Source organism: Brassica rapa, chromosome A01 (assembly GCF_000309985.2).
Source record: "Brassica rapa cultivar Chiifu-401-42 chromosome A01, CAAS_Brap_v3.01, whole genome shotgun sequence".
Taxonomy (NCBI): Eukaryota; Viridiplantae; Streptophyta; class Magnoliopsida; order Brassicales; family Brassicaceae; genus Brassica; species Brassica rapa.
Genome location: NC_024795.2, coordinates 27,849,825 through 27,863,547, shown reverse-complemented (window position 1 = coordinate 27,863,547; position 13,723 = coordinate 27,849,825). Strand labels below are relative to the sequence as shown.

Genomic DNA, 13,723 nt, shown 5'->3' with positions numbered 1-13,723 from the left:
TCAAAAGTCAAAACTTATTAAAAGCTTGTAAAGGAAGCGTCACACAATGACCAGTAAAAGTCCTTTGTTACTCGAACAATACAAAAAGTGAAGTGAATGAGATTTTTCATTTCCAAAGATCATTTATAACAAAACCCTTTGGCTAATAATCCTTTTAAAACACTTTAGTTTTTCTCTCTACCACTGCATTCTTCAACTTCCACTCTCCAACCTCCTGCTTCTTCGTTGAGATCAGAAGGTACAAGCTTTCACTCTTCGTTAGTTCTCGTGGGTTTCTTTACCGTCTTGAACCTCTACATTTAACCGTTTCTTGAATTTTCTTTCCCCAAGTTTTCTGAATTCAGACAAAAGTCTTATGTAATGTGACAAGACTTTTGATTTTGTTGTTGTTGATGGTTTAAAGTTGAGATAACGGTACACTAACTCAGTAGTAGTGTCTCATATTCATGTAGGCTTTAGCTATGAGTTCTCGGAGGGTGGGTGTAGTTACTAGAAGCTTAAGGAGGCAACAGCAGGCGAACATAGTTGGTCAGATACCAACCGAACACGAGGAAGATCAAAATGATGATGATGATGTTGTTGAATCAACTGCTTCTGCTTTTGACCGAGTCTGCTCTCTTCTTCTTCTTCTTTTATATGTTCCCCCTTTAACAACACATTGTGCTTGTGTACAAGCTTACTCACTCTGTTACATTCTTTTGACAAGGCCAAAAGAGACAAATCTAGAGGCTCACGGCAAGGACCCTTAGTAGTTGATTTAGATTCAGGTTAATTATCATCAGTTTTTTTTGGTACCTTGCATAGTTACAAGCCTACAAGGATTCTAAACATTTGTACAAGTGCTGCAGGTGGTACTACTAGAGCAAGCAAAAATCAATCTGAACAAGCTGATGTTGAGCTTGACGATTCGGTAAGAAGCGTTATGGTTTTTTCTTTTGTTTTGCTCTTGGGACTTAGGCTCACATATTTTGTCTGTCTTGTTCAGAGGAAGTCTAATAAGTCTGTGGTGGCGGCTCCAGTGGAGGAACCAAAGTTCAACTGCCCAATATGTATGTGTCCACTTACTGAGGAGATGTCAACAAAGTGTGGTCATATTTTCTGCAAAAGTTGCATAAAAGAAGCCATCTCTCGTCAAGCTAAATGCCCTACGTGTAGGAAGGATGTGGCTGCTGAAGACCTCATCCGAGTCTTCCTTCCAACCACCAAATGAATAATGATATAGAGACAATCTCCAGTAAGTCGGATTCTCTATATATTGCGTGTTGTCCATTTGAAACAAGAATCATTCGTTGTTCTAGTCTTGATTCTTTTCCCTTTTCTTTGCAGGTTAAAAAAATTGTCTTGTCCACTCTATCCTTGAGAAGATTGGCTAGTAAAAGTGAAGACATGTTTGTTCATGAGTTGTTTGTTTGTAATGTGAGTAACTCAAAACATTTAAAATCACTGAAGACTTGTTTTTTTCGATGAATGTCATCATCAGAGTATCTTGATAAGTGACAGTTCTTTAAATTAAAAATTAGGATATTCAAATTGTTAGGCTGACTCTGTTACTACTACAATCTAACCAATTTCGAATACCATTTTTAACTATCTGTAGTACTAATATTAAAACTTTGAAGGCTAGCCAGCGACAATCTTTGAAGTATTACAACTTGCATCTAAACAAGACGAAACTTGCAAAATATTACAGAATGAGAAACATGTTAATGCTAGGGAGTCAACAAGAAGAATATTACAAAATGTGTCAATACGTTCCAATATCTATTCCGTTTGTGCTTAAAAAGTCTTTTGCCTCGGCAATATCCTGCAATACACAGCTAAAACAGGTTAGTAAAAAAGATTTAATATTAACAACATACGAAAGAAAGAAAGAGGGCAGAGATAGTACATGGTTCAAGAGAACTGCTTCTTGAGGACAGGTAGGGAACTGCATTATCCCAATTCCAACCATTAACAGACCATAGCATCCAAGTGACACTACAAAGTAAATCGGTAGCTGGTGCAAAACAAAAAAAAACATTTGTTACAACCATAAAATTTTCAGCTGGTTAAGAACAATAGATTAACTAAAATAAGACAAATCAGAGCAGGCTCGTTTACTCACCAACAATGTATGACTTTGTGGAACAATTGCAGCCTGCAAAAGAACAATCCAAAAGGCAGAGACTGCCACTAGCAGGCTCAAGATCTTCACCACGTGCTTCATTGCCTTTGAAACAAGGATCATGTGAGATTTTTAAGTATTGCAGTCTTTAAGGCATATAGACAGCAACAACAACAGCAAAAAAAAACAGTAATAAATCAATGCAATTTCACAATTTTTCGACCAGCCAAAAGAGGTGCAGAACATGAATCATATAAGACAATCTAAGCTGCTACTTCAGACTTAAAGTTATATACATATCGACTATCTAAAACAAATTATCTATAGCTAAGAATACAAATTCAAATCTGAAAACTTTTTTAAAAAATAGATCAGCAGTTGCCATCAGAGTTCGAGAAGAAGAAAATGATTTTGTCACAGGTTCATTCAGATCAGAGTAATCAATCCTCCAATCTTTCTGAAACTCATAACCCTTGCGCAATTATTTCAAATCATCATCTGGCAACTTTACGATCAAATCCACCACAACTAAAAATCAACATGAAAAAAATAACTACTTAGAATAAAAAGACCAACACCAAAGTAAATGCATCAGAAAGAACTATTGATGGTAAAAGATCGACCATTGATGGTAAAAGATCGAACCTTTGAACTCAGAGATCTCGCCTCCACACTCAAAGTTTCAACCTTTAAGCTGTCCTAAAATCAATCTGTCTCGCTAGGGCTTCACTTTATGGGTATAATGGTCATTTGACGATGAAGACTTTATCCTACGTGGACCTTGTATAAGCTAAACCGCGTTTCCAAACAACTTACGGTTACAAGCCCTTAATTACCAGTTCTTTTTAAATATCTCCAGAGAGGCAGAGAGCATAATTAATCCGGGTTCTAAATTTAGAATTTTTAATTCATGATTTGATTTTTTTTTTTACACTTTTCGGTTAAACATCATACCTAAAAAATTCGGTATTCGGATTAATCATGGTCTAAATTAACAGTGTTTATACGATGCTAGTCACTGATAAAAATAGTCCACCTCAGAATCTCTCTAATATCATTGGTACTATAACTAATCCATTATTATACATTGAATGTTTTTGTCTTTTAAGAGTATAATCGCCGAGTTTTTTTACTCTTCAATTATCTCGCAAATGCAATAGAATAGTTTCAAATAAGCTTTTCTCCATAACCAAAAAAATGCACTAAATTAGTAAAGTAAATCATACCAGAAATGGAAAAATAAGAACTACAATATTCACCAATAAAGAGTCCCTTTGAACTCAAGAAAAGATCATCAGCTAAATATATACAAAAAAAAACAAAACACAAGGTACCCCACGAAAGAAAGCTAGTTAAAACTTCGACGGAACAACAGTTATATGCCTTAACGGATGCGACCCATTGGTTCCACCGGCGTGAATGATGAACTCAGCCGGCGAGAATGACGTTCCATGGCAGACACATATTATACTGATCTCTGATTTTGTGTACCGATGCAGAAACCCATTAACAGTTTTGCCCTGTGGTCCGTTACCGGTGCTGGTCACGCACGGCATCTGAGCAAACGGAGGCATACTGCCGTTACCCTTGGGACGCGGCTTTGGAGGCTTCCCTGTCTCTTTGGCTACAGAGCTGGACCATTCTTGGGTCTCCACTACCACCGCATCTTCTTGACCTTCATTTGTATCGGTTGTAATGTTGTTAACCGGAGATTTAACCGGTTTGGTTTGGTCAGAATTTATCCCAAGTTCACAACTTCCACCTGAACATGGGGCATAAGTCACATAACTGCAACACCGAAGTATATTCATGCAAATACCATAATTCTCGTGATTCTTTAATACATCTAACCCATTCTAATATTTGTTTATTTTACTATTAAAGAAATCTTAAAAATCAACTAGTCAATTTCAAAGTCATCAAAAATATAATATCTCTAGTCTAAATGTTAAATAGTAACACTTCATTGTGAAATAGTTTATATACCCAAAAATTTGACAAGATTGGCTAATTTAATAGTCTGTATGGTAGATAAAATGTTATATATATATTTACTTGGATCAGATACGTCGGACGAGCTGCAAATGGGTGACCCGATGGTCGCAGCTTTACTGTTTTCCTTATATTGACCCGACCTGTACCCGTTGCCCAATCCACTGAAGCTCAAATCAAACTGATCCACGCCGTTAGTGACTTCTTTACATTCTGTTCTGATCCTCTTGTACTCTCCTTCTCCTCCGCTTCTCTGCTGCTGCTTCCCTTCCCGTTCCTTCCTTGTTTCCTTTGTCCTCGTCTCATTGATCTCATGCCTCACCGCTCCGTCGTTAAGATCAACGTCAATATCCTCCACACATCTGACGGCGTTATTAGGTTTGCTTTCCGTACAGAACTCTAACGGTTGAGCTTTCTTGAAGGGGCCTCCAAGAGAAAGACATAGCTCAAGCTCGACCGCAGCATCCTCGTCTTTTCCAAGCTTTGTTGCCATTGATGAAGATTCAATAACCGTGTAACGTTGAGAAGAAAGATGTTATAGTTGTTTTTAAAGGTTTTTGAAGCTTTCATCTATTTTGGAATAAAAAGAGAATTGGGAAGCCTCAATGTCATGACACTTGTCTGATGATGATAGTGGACATGAGCGGTTTTCATTACACGTATGATTAATGATTAGTTTGTAAATTAAGAGAAGGGTTAAGAAACTTTGTTATCGCTACAATCTCGGATTATCGATAAATGCTTTTGCATAATTGCATTTTCCGTTGTTGGTTTCTATCTACTTCCCATTGGTTACATACAAACCAGCGAAAGTGCCGAGGCCACCACGTGTAGCACGTTGGACATGCATATGGCACGTGTACCCTGAGAGCCTGCTGGCGTTGACTAGGACACGTTGGTTTTTCAGTTTCTTGCGTCTCCATATCTTGACTCCGTGAATCAGGACCATGAACACTACTCTTGGTCTGAAACGTGGTGAGGATATGTTAAAGACGGTCCCACAAACTTGAGGTGAAACGGAAAGACAGCGTAATAGGTTATAGACGGACCAGTTCAGGAAAAGCGCTGTTACGTTGCGACTAGTCTCAGCTGATATGACGGATGGCTATCCACGTGGTACGTTGTAACGGGATTAATAACAACGTGATCGAATACAAGTGGTTGTATATAACTTTGTGATGAGCTAGGTGAAACGTGTCTTCTTTCAAATCGTGGTACACTTTGAAGATGTTGCTTTATGAAAGTTCCAGCCTAGCCTTCCACCTACCTGCATGAGTTGCACCTGGAAAGTGAAAAGGGAAGATTCTTTGATTTATAAATCCTGGGGAAAAAGTTATACCATGGTTTTCTATTTTCACCCAAATTTTTTGGTGTATACTGTTACTATTTTCAGTCAATGGAATAAACGCCAACGGATGAAAATTTGAGTAAAAAACTTTTATAATCGTTTTAATAACTTGTTTATGTGTTTTATTCTAGTCGTCGTTGTTTCAAGAATTAATATTGGTAATTCGAGGCTTCGACCCAAGAACTATGATTTATTATGTTTAAAAACATAAGACAAAGATTGGAACCGGTAATTCAAAGATATCGAGTGTTGGATTTACAGACATAAGTATACAGAACAAATTCAAGTTAATGGGCTAACGTTTTAGTACATGCCTATATAAAATATTTTTCTTTGGGTAGCTGTAGAGAGAAGAGCTAGGGACAATTTGATCTTCTTTTTTTGGACATCATCTGCAAGTGTCGTTTGGTCATCATCTCATAGTGCTGTTTGATCATCATTTGCTTATTACACAATTGGGAAGTATGGATGTGATGAGTGTCTATGTCATATGTGTGCTGCACTAATATTTTGTTTATCTGGATGCTCTTTAGCTGCTTTTCAAGAAACGATCGTGTCAACTATGCTAATGCTGAAACTACTGAAGTGGTTAACTGATTTTACTCATAATCCTTTTATAACAGAGTTTATCTCTCCTTTTCAGGTTTGAAAAAATATCATTGTCAAATGCGCTGCATCTATAGAGACGCTTTAAAAAAAAACAAGATATGTGAATATGTGATACAATAGCCTTTTGGGGACGTTCAAATGCTAAGATTGAGGTTAACTTTTTGGTATTTCTTTAGTGCTTCAATCATTTTCTTGTACATGTCTTACAACTACTTGATTGTCACCATTGTGCATGTTTGTATAATGATAAGAATCATTATCAGCCATAACTGGTTTCAAGTCACCAACAAACACAACCACGTGCATAAACAATTTCAAATATAAAAAGCTGGTTACACTAAAAAACATGAAACATTCACAACCTCGCATTTCAGTATCACACCGTATGGTATTTTGGATTCTTGCATGTATCCACCAAATTGCTTAATTAGTGATAGAGACATTATCAATGTCGAATTAGTCTTGATTCATTGGCAACATTTTGATGCACACTTAGAAATAAGTAATCTCTTCAACTATAGGCTAAAATAGCGAGGAACTTCAAGAAATAACATACTGAATCCTGAAATGGTAAATAAATTTTAGAAAAGATACCAATAAAGCTTACGTCAACTACTAAAACCATCATTATCCGTGGAACCCTTTTTGAGTTTTTTAATTTTAATTTAATTTTTTGCTGATTTAAAAAAAAAATTAAAAAGAGAACCAATTGCGGGCCGCCACATTTCAACGGGGCTCGCAAACAGTACCAGAAACAGACCAAGATCGGTCACTAATCCATTACCTTTGTGACCAATTTTTTGTTTTTCTGTGAAGTCTACACTATATTTTACTTTTTTTTTTGTTAAGGATTCTTTTTATATCTCCCCGATAATTGTGGTCTAAAAAGCATAATATTTGTTTTTGCCCATACACCTTGTATGCACCAACTCTACGTAGAGATATGACTAAATCCTTGCCAGTCACATCAATGGTCTAATCATGACTATTACCCCCATTGTTCTCGAAATTTAGTAGCATGCCCAATACACATTCGTTAGAATGATTTATCACTAGCTGATAAAACATAATTAAAAATAACAACAACAATTACAATAAGCCCCATCCACCAAAATATTGGCCTAGTGATAGGATTTTGGCGTATTTAAAGAGGTCCTCTTGCAAATATAACATTGTAACATGATCTCATTCTCTTAGTTCTCTTTTATGATTTTCACTTTGATAGAATCTTCAAATCATTCATATTAATATGGAAATGTGTAATAACCATGTTATATATTCCTGAAATTGTGAAAACATGGTTACATTTTTTTTGACATCAACTTAAGCAGATTCATACGCATTCTTTAGACCAAATCGGGGAGATATGCATCCATGTGAACGATAAAAGAACGGTTGTTTCCTGATATTGCATGCTAAACTATCCGTTTTTGAATTCTGCGTTTGTGGTACATGCATGATTTCTGAGATGAGAGAATTTTTTTTAGCATCTTTATATCTTCTAAATAATTTGCAAAAACAGACCATTTTTCTGGTTTCGAAACTATGTTGTATTTTCATATTAATTTTAAGTTATCTTTATATGAAAATTATGTTGTATTTTGCTTATAAGTTTGAGCGTGGGTATAAATGGATGTATAACATAAATCATGTTGATAGTCTTGCTAACAATGGTAGATTTTAATTAAATATAATTAGAAAGTAATAATGACACATTATGATCTAGATTCATTTTTAACCTATAGCAAACACTAATAAGCCCAAAAATATATGTTTGTCTTCTGTTTCTATGGTCATCAAATATAGACGTTCGCAATAACATTTATTTATTTTATTTTTTTCGCAATAACATTTGTTAATTTTATTGTTTGGTACTGCAAACAACAACTTGGTTATGCGTAACCTCATTTTATCTTCTTCTTGGTTTATTTTCATTTCGTTTTTATTAATTGGATTGGAATACAACATAGACCATCGACCAAGATCACAATCCCAAAAAAAAAAACAATGAAAATAACTTAGCTTACAAAATAACCAAAAAGAAGACAAAGAGATCAAGAGCCCATACTCAAGATCAAAAAATCTTCGAATAATGATTTGAGTCCTTAGAATGAATATGGAGGACTGTTGAAAATATATATTTAGAAATTATTGGGTTCTACTAACATGGGAGAAAATCTCACCCAAATGTTCTCTATAACCGCGATAGATAAAGATTCTAAATATTGAAGAGAAGCAGAAGCCTGAACAAAGGAAAGAAAGACATACTGCATACAAACTTAATGTGTAAGCGTAACCTTCTACCCAAAAAAAATGTGTAGGTATAACCCATATTTATATGGACTGTCTGCATACAAACTTAATGTGAAGTGTAACCTTCTACCCAAAAAAAATGTGTAGGTATAACCCATATTTATATGGACTCAATAAGTCCTTATTAGGCTTAGCTTCTTGTGTTATATCATAAGTCGAGCTACGAAAAACTCGTGCCAAAAAGCTTATTTGTCTAGTTGAGGTTGATATGTACACTATGCCATTCAAAAAACAGAAAATTAAAACACTAGCAAAAGGTCTACCATGGAAAAAAATTAAAAGAATACTTGATTCAAACTTTCTTCCTCCAAACGGTTAACTAAATATAATTCATTCTGTCATACCCACTAACTAATTGTATTAATTAAGGGACTTTATTATGAATTGATTGCCACAATTATACAACTTAACTAAAACATGCAGAATTTCTGTCATATTAGTGACAATGTTGTTAAAATATATACAAAGGATACTTAACTTTAACCCAACTTCTCTGCAATCATTCTGTACGTGGAATGTTTTATACAGACCGATTACTGCTGCCTACTTTCTACAGATAATAATAAATCTTACCACACAGGCACACACCTAAATAATTAATCACTTTTTTCCACATACAAGAGTTAACTAACAAAACCATGACCAGAGTTTTGTTTTCTTTCGTTATTTTTTTTTTGCGTTGAGATTGAAGTTATCAGAGAGATCGGTTGTTTAATTTATACACCTTGCAAACCAGTAACTAATGGACTTGTCCACATTGTGCCTTTCACAATATGATATTTTTAGTATCAGTACGTAGGGTTGGTTTTGTTTAAATGCTCTAGGCTGTACTACAAAATAAATATAAACATTTCCAATAAACCCTATAGTTAATGGAAAACAAAATATTAAGTTACTATAAGATGTTTTGGATCTTTCAGGATTTTTTAAAAATCAAAACTTCCACAAATATTGTATAGATGCATAAAATGCCTTTTCGCTAAATATAAGTACCATTTTTTATAAGTAAAATGGAAAAATGAGTCTAAAGAAGCATCTATAGGTGAGGCGAAATTGCAGGTTATACTGTAGGCTCTAGAAAGCATGAAGAGTAAAAAAAAGAAGGTGAGGTTTGTTTCAACTTTTGGGGATTTTGTTGAGGCACTTCATAAACCTGCTCATTGCCAGCTCTTCAATTTGAGGTAAATGAAATCTAAAGAGAGTTGAAGGTCTTTGAGGCATGGGAATTAAGGATTGGATCGCATGTATTTGTTAGATGCGTCTCTTTCATTGCACAGAGTGTGAAGAACTTATGATTTACTCAGTTTTATGTCGTAACTGGACACCCCCGCTGGTTAAACCAGTGGTTTGTTAATGAAAGAAACACATCTATATTTTAAATTAATGTTGTCGGTTTGTTTTTTGGGATGTACGTTGTTGGTGCTGGAAATAGAGATTAGGTTAGATTAACCGATTTTTTGGGATGATCTTTCTTTGTGCTATGGCTTGCTTTATAGACGAAGGATGTAATGCTATTCGATATATATAAAATTTCAATTTGTGAAGAAAAAAAACAGAAAATGAGTTAATTACCGTTAATTTACTATGTAAATGAAAAGTGAAAACTAATCATAAATTGGTATATGATATAGATATATTAAAAAAATTATATCCAACTTTTTATGTATGCATCTCAACAAAATCAAATAGTCTTCTTGTTTTTGTCAACAATTTCGAAATATTAAATTCATGATCATTCAATAAGGTTTGTTTTACTACTATCTATTAATTAATTAATATTTTCGCTATATATATCAAACCTATTAAGGAACAAGATCGTGCAAACATCAATCAACCTTCCTTCTTCCATGGATACCTCAGGTACTTTCCTCTTTATGCTTTTCTTCATTTCCTAACAAATCCTCTTTCAGATCACTACAAATGAACGTACATTTATATCTAAATCAGTATCAATGCCCTTCCACTATCGAAATTGGCAATCTTTCTCCCCCAAAACATGTTTGGTTCCATTTCTCGAAAAACTGTTTGACTCCATATATATAGTTTTGCAATCATAGGTAGACGATTAACTTTAAACCATCTTAGAAAAAAGTTATGTTATAGTTTTTCTTTCTGCAACATGGCTTTCTTGGTGGACCGAGAATCCAAAAGAAATATCCCCCCCCCCCCCAAATAATAGTTTTAGATCTATTTTGCGTAAGTTTCTATTAGAAACCTAACATTTCTACTGAACATTATACTCATGAACATATTATGGAAAGCATTTAAAACCATATTCATTTATTCTAAAAACTGATATATGATTACTTTTTAAAAAAAAAAGTTCCTTACAATTTTATTTATTTTTTGAAATATAGTTGAGTGTATCAAATAGTACAACTTCTTAGTGCATATTTGCCTTTTGACTTTTGCTAATCATTATGGGTTTAACAATAATTTCGTCACCTAAGTAGATCTAGCATATGTAATTCAAAATCTAATGTGAGATCTGTCTGGAAAGAAACTGGATCCGAATTTAATATTTTTTAATTTATTTAATTTAAATTTTTTATATATTCAATTGACGGAAATTTCATTCAAACATATTAAAAAAAAAGCATATAAAAAGTGCAAATAGCTCGTTCCTCAACATAGATATCAAAATATAATCCTACATAATTTAATTAATCCACTGGGTGAGAAAAACTTCTTTAAGAAAAAAAATATTAATCTACTTAAGTAAACAATAGTTTAAAATAAAATTAGGACAAAACAGGGTTAGGTGAGATAGAGATTAGTCAGAGAAAAGTCTTCGCCGCCTTACCCCGTCTTTGAATAACTTAACAGATTACAAATTAAACTACTAGTAAAAAAAAAAAAACTAGCAAGCTGCTTCTTAAAATTACGCTTTCCAATACGCCAGAACTTAGTGGCAACTAACTTTATTATAAATATAAATAATAATAATGAGCTAGAGAATCACAATGTTTTCGAATCCACATATTACTGGATCAACGGCAACCCCTCGTTTCTGAAAAATTTCCCGAGAAAACTATTAGTTTTCCCGGAAAATTCATTACCCAGAAACAAATTTTTATTTTCTTCGGATTTGGGTTCAAAGTTTTCATTTTTATCGCGAGATGTCGTGTGAATTTTAGTGGGCATCTGGAAAAATCTCAAATTTCGGATTCGATTAGTGATTTTTTGTTTCTTTGTCGATTGGATCCGGTGGTGTGATTCGATGGGGTCATTGGATGAAGGTCCTTTGAATCTAGACCTTGAGATCGGATTGAAAAACGGCTCCTTTGAGCTTCCCTTCGAGCACCAACCAGAGACTTTAGCGATCCAAGACGCCGTCAAGCTTCTCCTGCAAGGTCTTCACGAAGATGTCAACAGAGAAGGCATCAAAAAGACTCCTTTTCGCGTCGCCAAGGCCCTTCGTGAAGGCACCAGAGGTAACATACATGCATGCACATATATAAACATTCACTAGCTAAGTAAGTAGCTGCTCTAAAAGTTATTGATGCATGTTGGTTTCTGTTCCTTTCTATAATGAAACCTTTGTTTTAGTTTCTGCCAGAACCTGAGATTTTGGGGGCCTTAGTTTAGATTTCAATAATAAAAAAGATTTCTACATAAATTTGGTGCTAAGCAAATGTTTCATCCGGCTTTGCTCAGAACCGGCCATGTTTGTTAGTTAACTGATGTTTGGTTTGGTTTGGTTGAGTCTCTGATGGCTTCTTTTGTTTTGTTTTTGCTCAGGTTATTGATGCAATATTAGAGTATAGATTTCAATAAAATATTTTTTGTTTTATAAATTTGGGGGCATAAGCGAATGTTTCATCCGGCTTGGCTTTGTTACTTAATTGATGTTTGGTTTGGTTGAGTCTCTGATGGCTTCTTTTGTTTTGTTTTTGCTCAGGTTATTGATGCAATATTAGTATAGATTTCAATAAAATAATTTTTTTAAATAAATTTGGGGGCATAAGCGAATGTTTCATCCGGCTTGGCTTTGTTACTTAATTGATGTTTGGTTTGGTTGAGTCTCTGATGGCTTCTTTTATTTTTTTGTTTTGCTCAGGTTATAAGCAAAAAGTGAAGGAGTATGTACAGAGCGCTCTGTTTCCAGAAGCAGGGCTAGATTCAGGAGTTGGGCAAGCGGGAGGAGTGGGAGGACTCGTTGTGGTTCGAGACCTCGACCACTACTCTTACTGTGAGTCTTGCTTGCTTCCTTTTCACGTCAGGTGTCACATAGGCTACGTCCCATCCGAGCAGCGCGTCTTGGGACTGAGCAAGTTCTCTAGAGTCACTGATGTTTTCGCCAAGCGGCTCCAGGAGCCTCAGCGTTTGGCTGATGAGATATGCTCTGCGCTACAGCACTGGGTCAAACCGTCTGGTGTGGCTGTTGTTCTGCAATGCTCTCACATTCACTTCCCAAGCTTGGACTTAGTAGACTCGTCAAGTCATGATGGTTTTGTGAAGCTAATGGTTTCCTCTGGTTCAGGTGTTTTCGAGGATGAAAGGTCGAGTCTTTGGGGTGAGTTTATGAGTTTCTTGAAGTTCAAAGGCGTAGCTGACGGCTCTGTGAAAGAGTGGTGCCCAAGCGTTAAGTCTAAACTCTTTCTTGAAGAAGATCAAGAAATGGTTTCTGCGGTTGTTACCATTCTGAGATCTTTAGGAGAAGATCCATCGAGGAAAGAACTCATTGCTACACCTTCTCGGTTCCTTAACTGGATGATGAACTTCCAAAACGTTAACCTCGAGATGAAGCTGCTAAACGGCTTTAACTCTGTCAAAGCCAATGGAGATATCAGAGAGAAGATGCTGCACTGTGAGCTGAAAATGCCTTTTTGGTCAATGTGTGAGCATCACTTGCTTCCTTTCTACGGAGTTGTTCATGTTGGCTACTATTGCACCGAAGGATCCAACGCTATTGCAAGCTCGCTGGTGAAGTCTATTGTGCATTTTTACGGGTTCAAGCTTCAAGTGCAAGAGAGGATGACTCGGCAGATAGCTGAGAAGCTGTCTCCTCTTGTTGGTGGTGATGTAATAGTAGTGGCGGAAGCAGGGCACACTTGTATGATCTCTAGAGGGATTGAGAAGTTTGGAAGCAGCACTGCGACTATCGCGGTTTTGGGTCAGTTTTGTAATGACAGTTCAGCAAGAGCAGAGTTTCTAGACAAGATCCATACAACAACTACTGCATTGTAAGGCAGATTCAAGCTCCCCTATTTGAGAGTGTTTACTTGTTTTGTTTGTTGTTGTTTTTTCTTTCTACTTTATATCATAAACACACTTCCAAGTCTCCAAACTTTGGAAGCATATCAATTCCAAACACAATCTTTAGAGTCTTACTACATTTCACTTCTATTTGTTCA

General features: G+C 35.5%; 4 protein-coding genes across 7 annotated transcripts; 2 read left to right on the top strand and 2 right to left on the bottom strand.

Moving 5' to 3' along the window:
* Positions 1 to 122: 122 nt before the first annotated feature.
* LOC103849463 (LON peptidase N-terminal domain and RING finger protein 3) lies at positions 123 to 1,830 on the top strand. Of its 2 annotated transcripts, none has more exons than XM_033291590.1 (4): positions 123 to 238; positions 453 to 608; positions 707 to 767; positions 849 to 1,830. In XM_033291590.1, the coding sequence occupies exons 2-4, from the start codon at positions 462 to 464 to the stop codon at positions 1,208 to 1,210; spliced, it is 570 nt and encodes a 189-aa protein (XP_033147481.1). In that variant the 5' UTR covers positions 123 to 238; positions 453 to 461; the 3' UTR covers positions 1,211 to 1,830. The 2 variants fall into 2 exon arrangements, with proteins under 2 accessions (XP_033147481.1, XP_033147485.1); XM_033291594.1 differs by lacking the exon at positions 123 to 238 and having other exon boundaries at positions 457 to 608; positions 849 to 910; positions 986 to 1,830.
* On the bottom strand, positions 1,595 to 2,812 carry LOC103849446 (dolichol-phosphate mannose synthase subunit 3). 3 transcript variants are annotated; one of them, XM_018656670.2, is made up of 4 exons: positions 2,749 to 2,812; positions 2,105 to 2,209; positions 1,889 to 1,996; positions 1,595 to 1,804 (listed from the first exon to the last, which is right to left on the bottom strand). In XM_018656670.2, exons 2-4 carry the CDS (start codon positions 2,204 to 2,206, stop codon positions 1,745 to 1,747), a joined length of 270 nt encoding a protein of 89 aa, XP_018512186.1. In that variant the 5' UTR covers positions 2,207 to 2,209; positions 2,749 to 2,812; the 3' UTR covers positions 1,595 to 1,744. The 3 variants fall into 3 exon arrangements, with proteins under 3 accessions (XP_018512186.1, XP_009124457.1, XP_018512181.1); XM_009126209.3 differs by lacking the exon at positions 2,749 to 2,812 and adding an exon at positions 2,728 to 2,746; XM_018656665.2 differs by lacking the exon at positions 2,749 to 2,812 and having other exon boundaries at positions 2,105 to 2,470.
* On the bottom strand, positions 2,449 to 10,486 carry LOC103849438 (ninja-family protein AFP3). The gene is made up of 3 exons (XM_033291415.1): positions 4,160 to 10,486; positions 2,750 to 3,866; positions 2,449 to 2,632 (listed from the first exon to the last, which is right to left on the bottom strand). Exons 1-2 carry the CDS (start codon positions 4,587 to 4,589, stop codon positions 3,457 to 3,459), a joined length of 840 nt encoding a protein of 279 aa, XP_033147306.1. The 5' UTR covers positions 4,590 to 10,486; the 3' UTR covers positions 2,449 to 2,632; positions 2,750 to 3,456.
* An 838-nt stretch (positions 10,487 to 11,324) lies between these two features.
* Positions 11,325 to 13,699, top strand: LOC103849423 (GTP cyclohydrolase 1). Its single transcript, XM_009126189.3, has 2 exons — positions 11,325 to 11,800; positions 12,427 to 13,699. Exons 1-2 carry the CDS (start codon positions 11,587 to 11,589, stop codon positions 13,554 to 13,556), a joined length of 1,344 nt encoding a protein of 447 aa, XP_009124437.1. The 5' UTR covers positions 11,325 to 11,586; the 3' UTR covers positions 13,557 to 13,699.
* Positions 13,700 to 13,723: the final 24 nt, after the last annotated feature.

Excerpts from the sequence above, each read along its gene's own strand:
- LOC103849463 (XM_033291590.1), top strand. The coding sequence starts at position 462 with ATGAGTTCTCGGAGGGTGGGTGTAGTTACTAGAAGCTTAAGGAGGCAA. Across the intron at positions 609-706 it reads CTGCTTCTGCTTTTGACCGA|GCCAAAAGAGACAAATCTAG; the intron begins GTCTGCTCTCTT and ends TCTTTTGACAAG. Across the intron at positions 768-848 it reads AGTAGTTGATTTAGATTCAG|GTGGTACTACTAGAGCAAGC; the intron begins GTTAATTATCAT and ends CAAGTGCTGCAG.
- LOC103849446 (XM_018656665.2), bottom strand. The coding sequence starts at position 2,227 with ATGATCCTTGTTTCAAAGGCAATGAAGCACGTGGTGAAGATCTTGAGC. Across the intron at positions 1,997-2,104 it reads CACAAAGTCATACATTGTTG|CTACCGATTTACTTTGTAGT; the intron begins GTGAGTAAACGA and ends GTTTTGCACCAG. Across the intron at positions 1,805-1,888 it reads AAGCAGTTCTCTTGAACCAT|GATATTGCCGAGGCAAAAGA; the intron begins GTACTATCTCTG and ends TGTGTATTGCAG.
- LOC103849438 (XM_033291415.1), bottom strand. The coding sequence starts at position 4,589 with ATGGCAACAAAGCTTGGAAAAGACGAGGATGCTGCGGTCGAGCTTGAG. Across the intron at positions 3,867-4,159 it reads GTCCGACGTATCTGATCCAA|GTGGAAGTTGTGAACTTGGG; the intron begins GTAAATATATAT and ends CCCCATGTTCAG.
- LOC103849423 (XM_009126189.3), top strand. The coding sequence starts at position 11,587 with ATGGGGTCATTGGATGAAGGTCCTTTGAATCTAGACCTTGAGATCGGA. Across the intron at positions 11,801-12,426 it reads CCTTCGTGAAGGCACCAGAG|GTTATAAGCAAAAAGTGAAG; the intron begins GTAACATACATG and ends TGTTTTGCTCAG.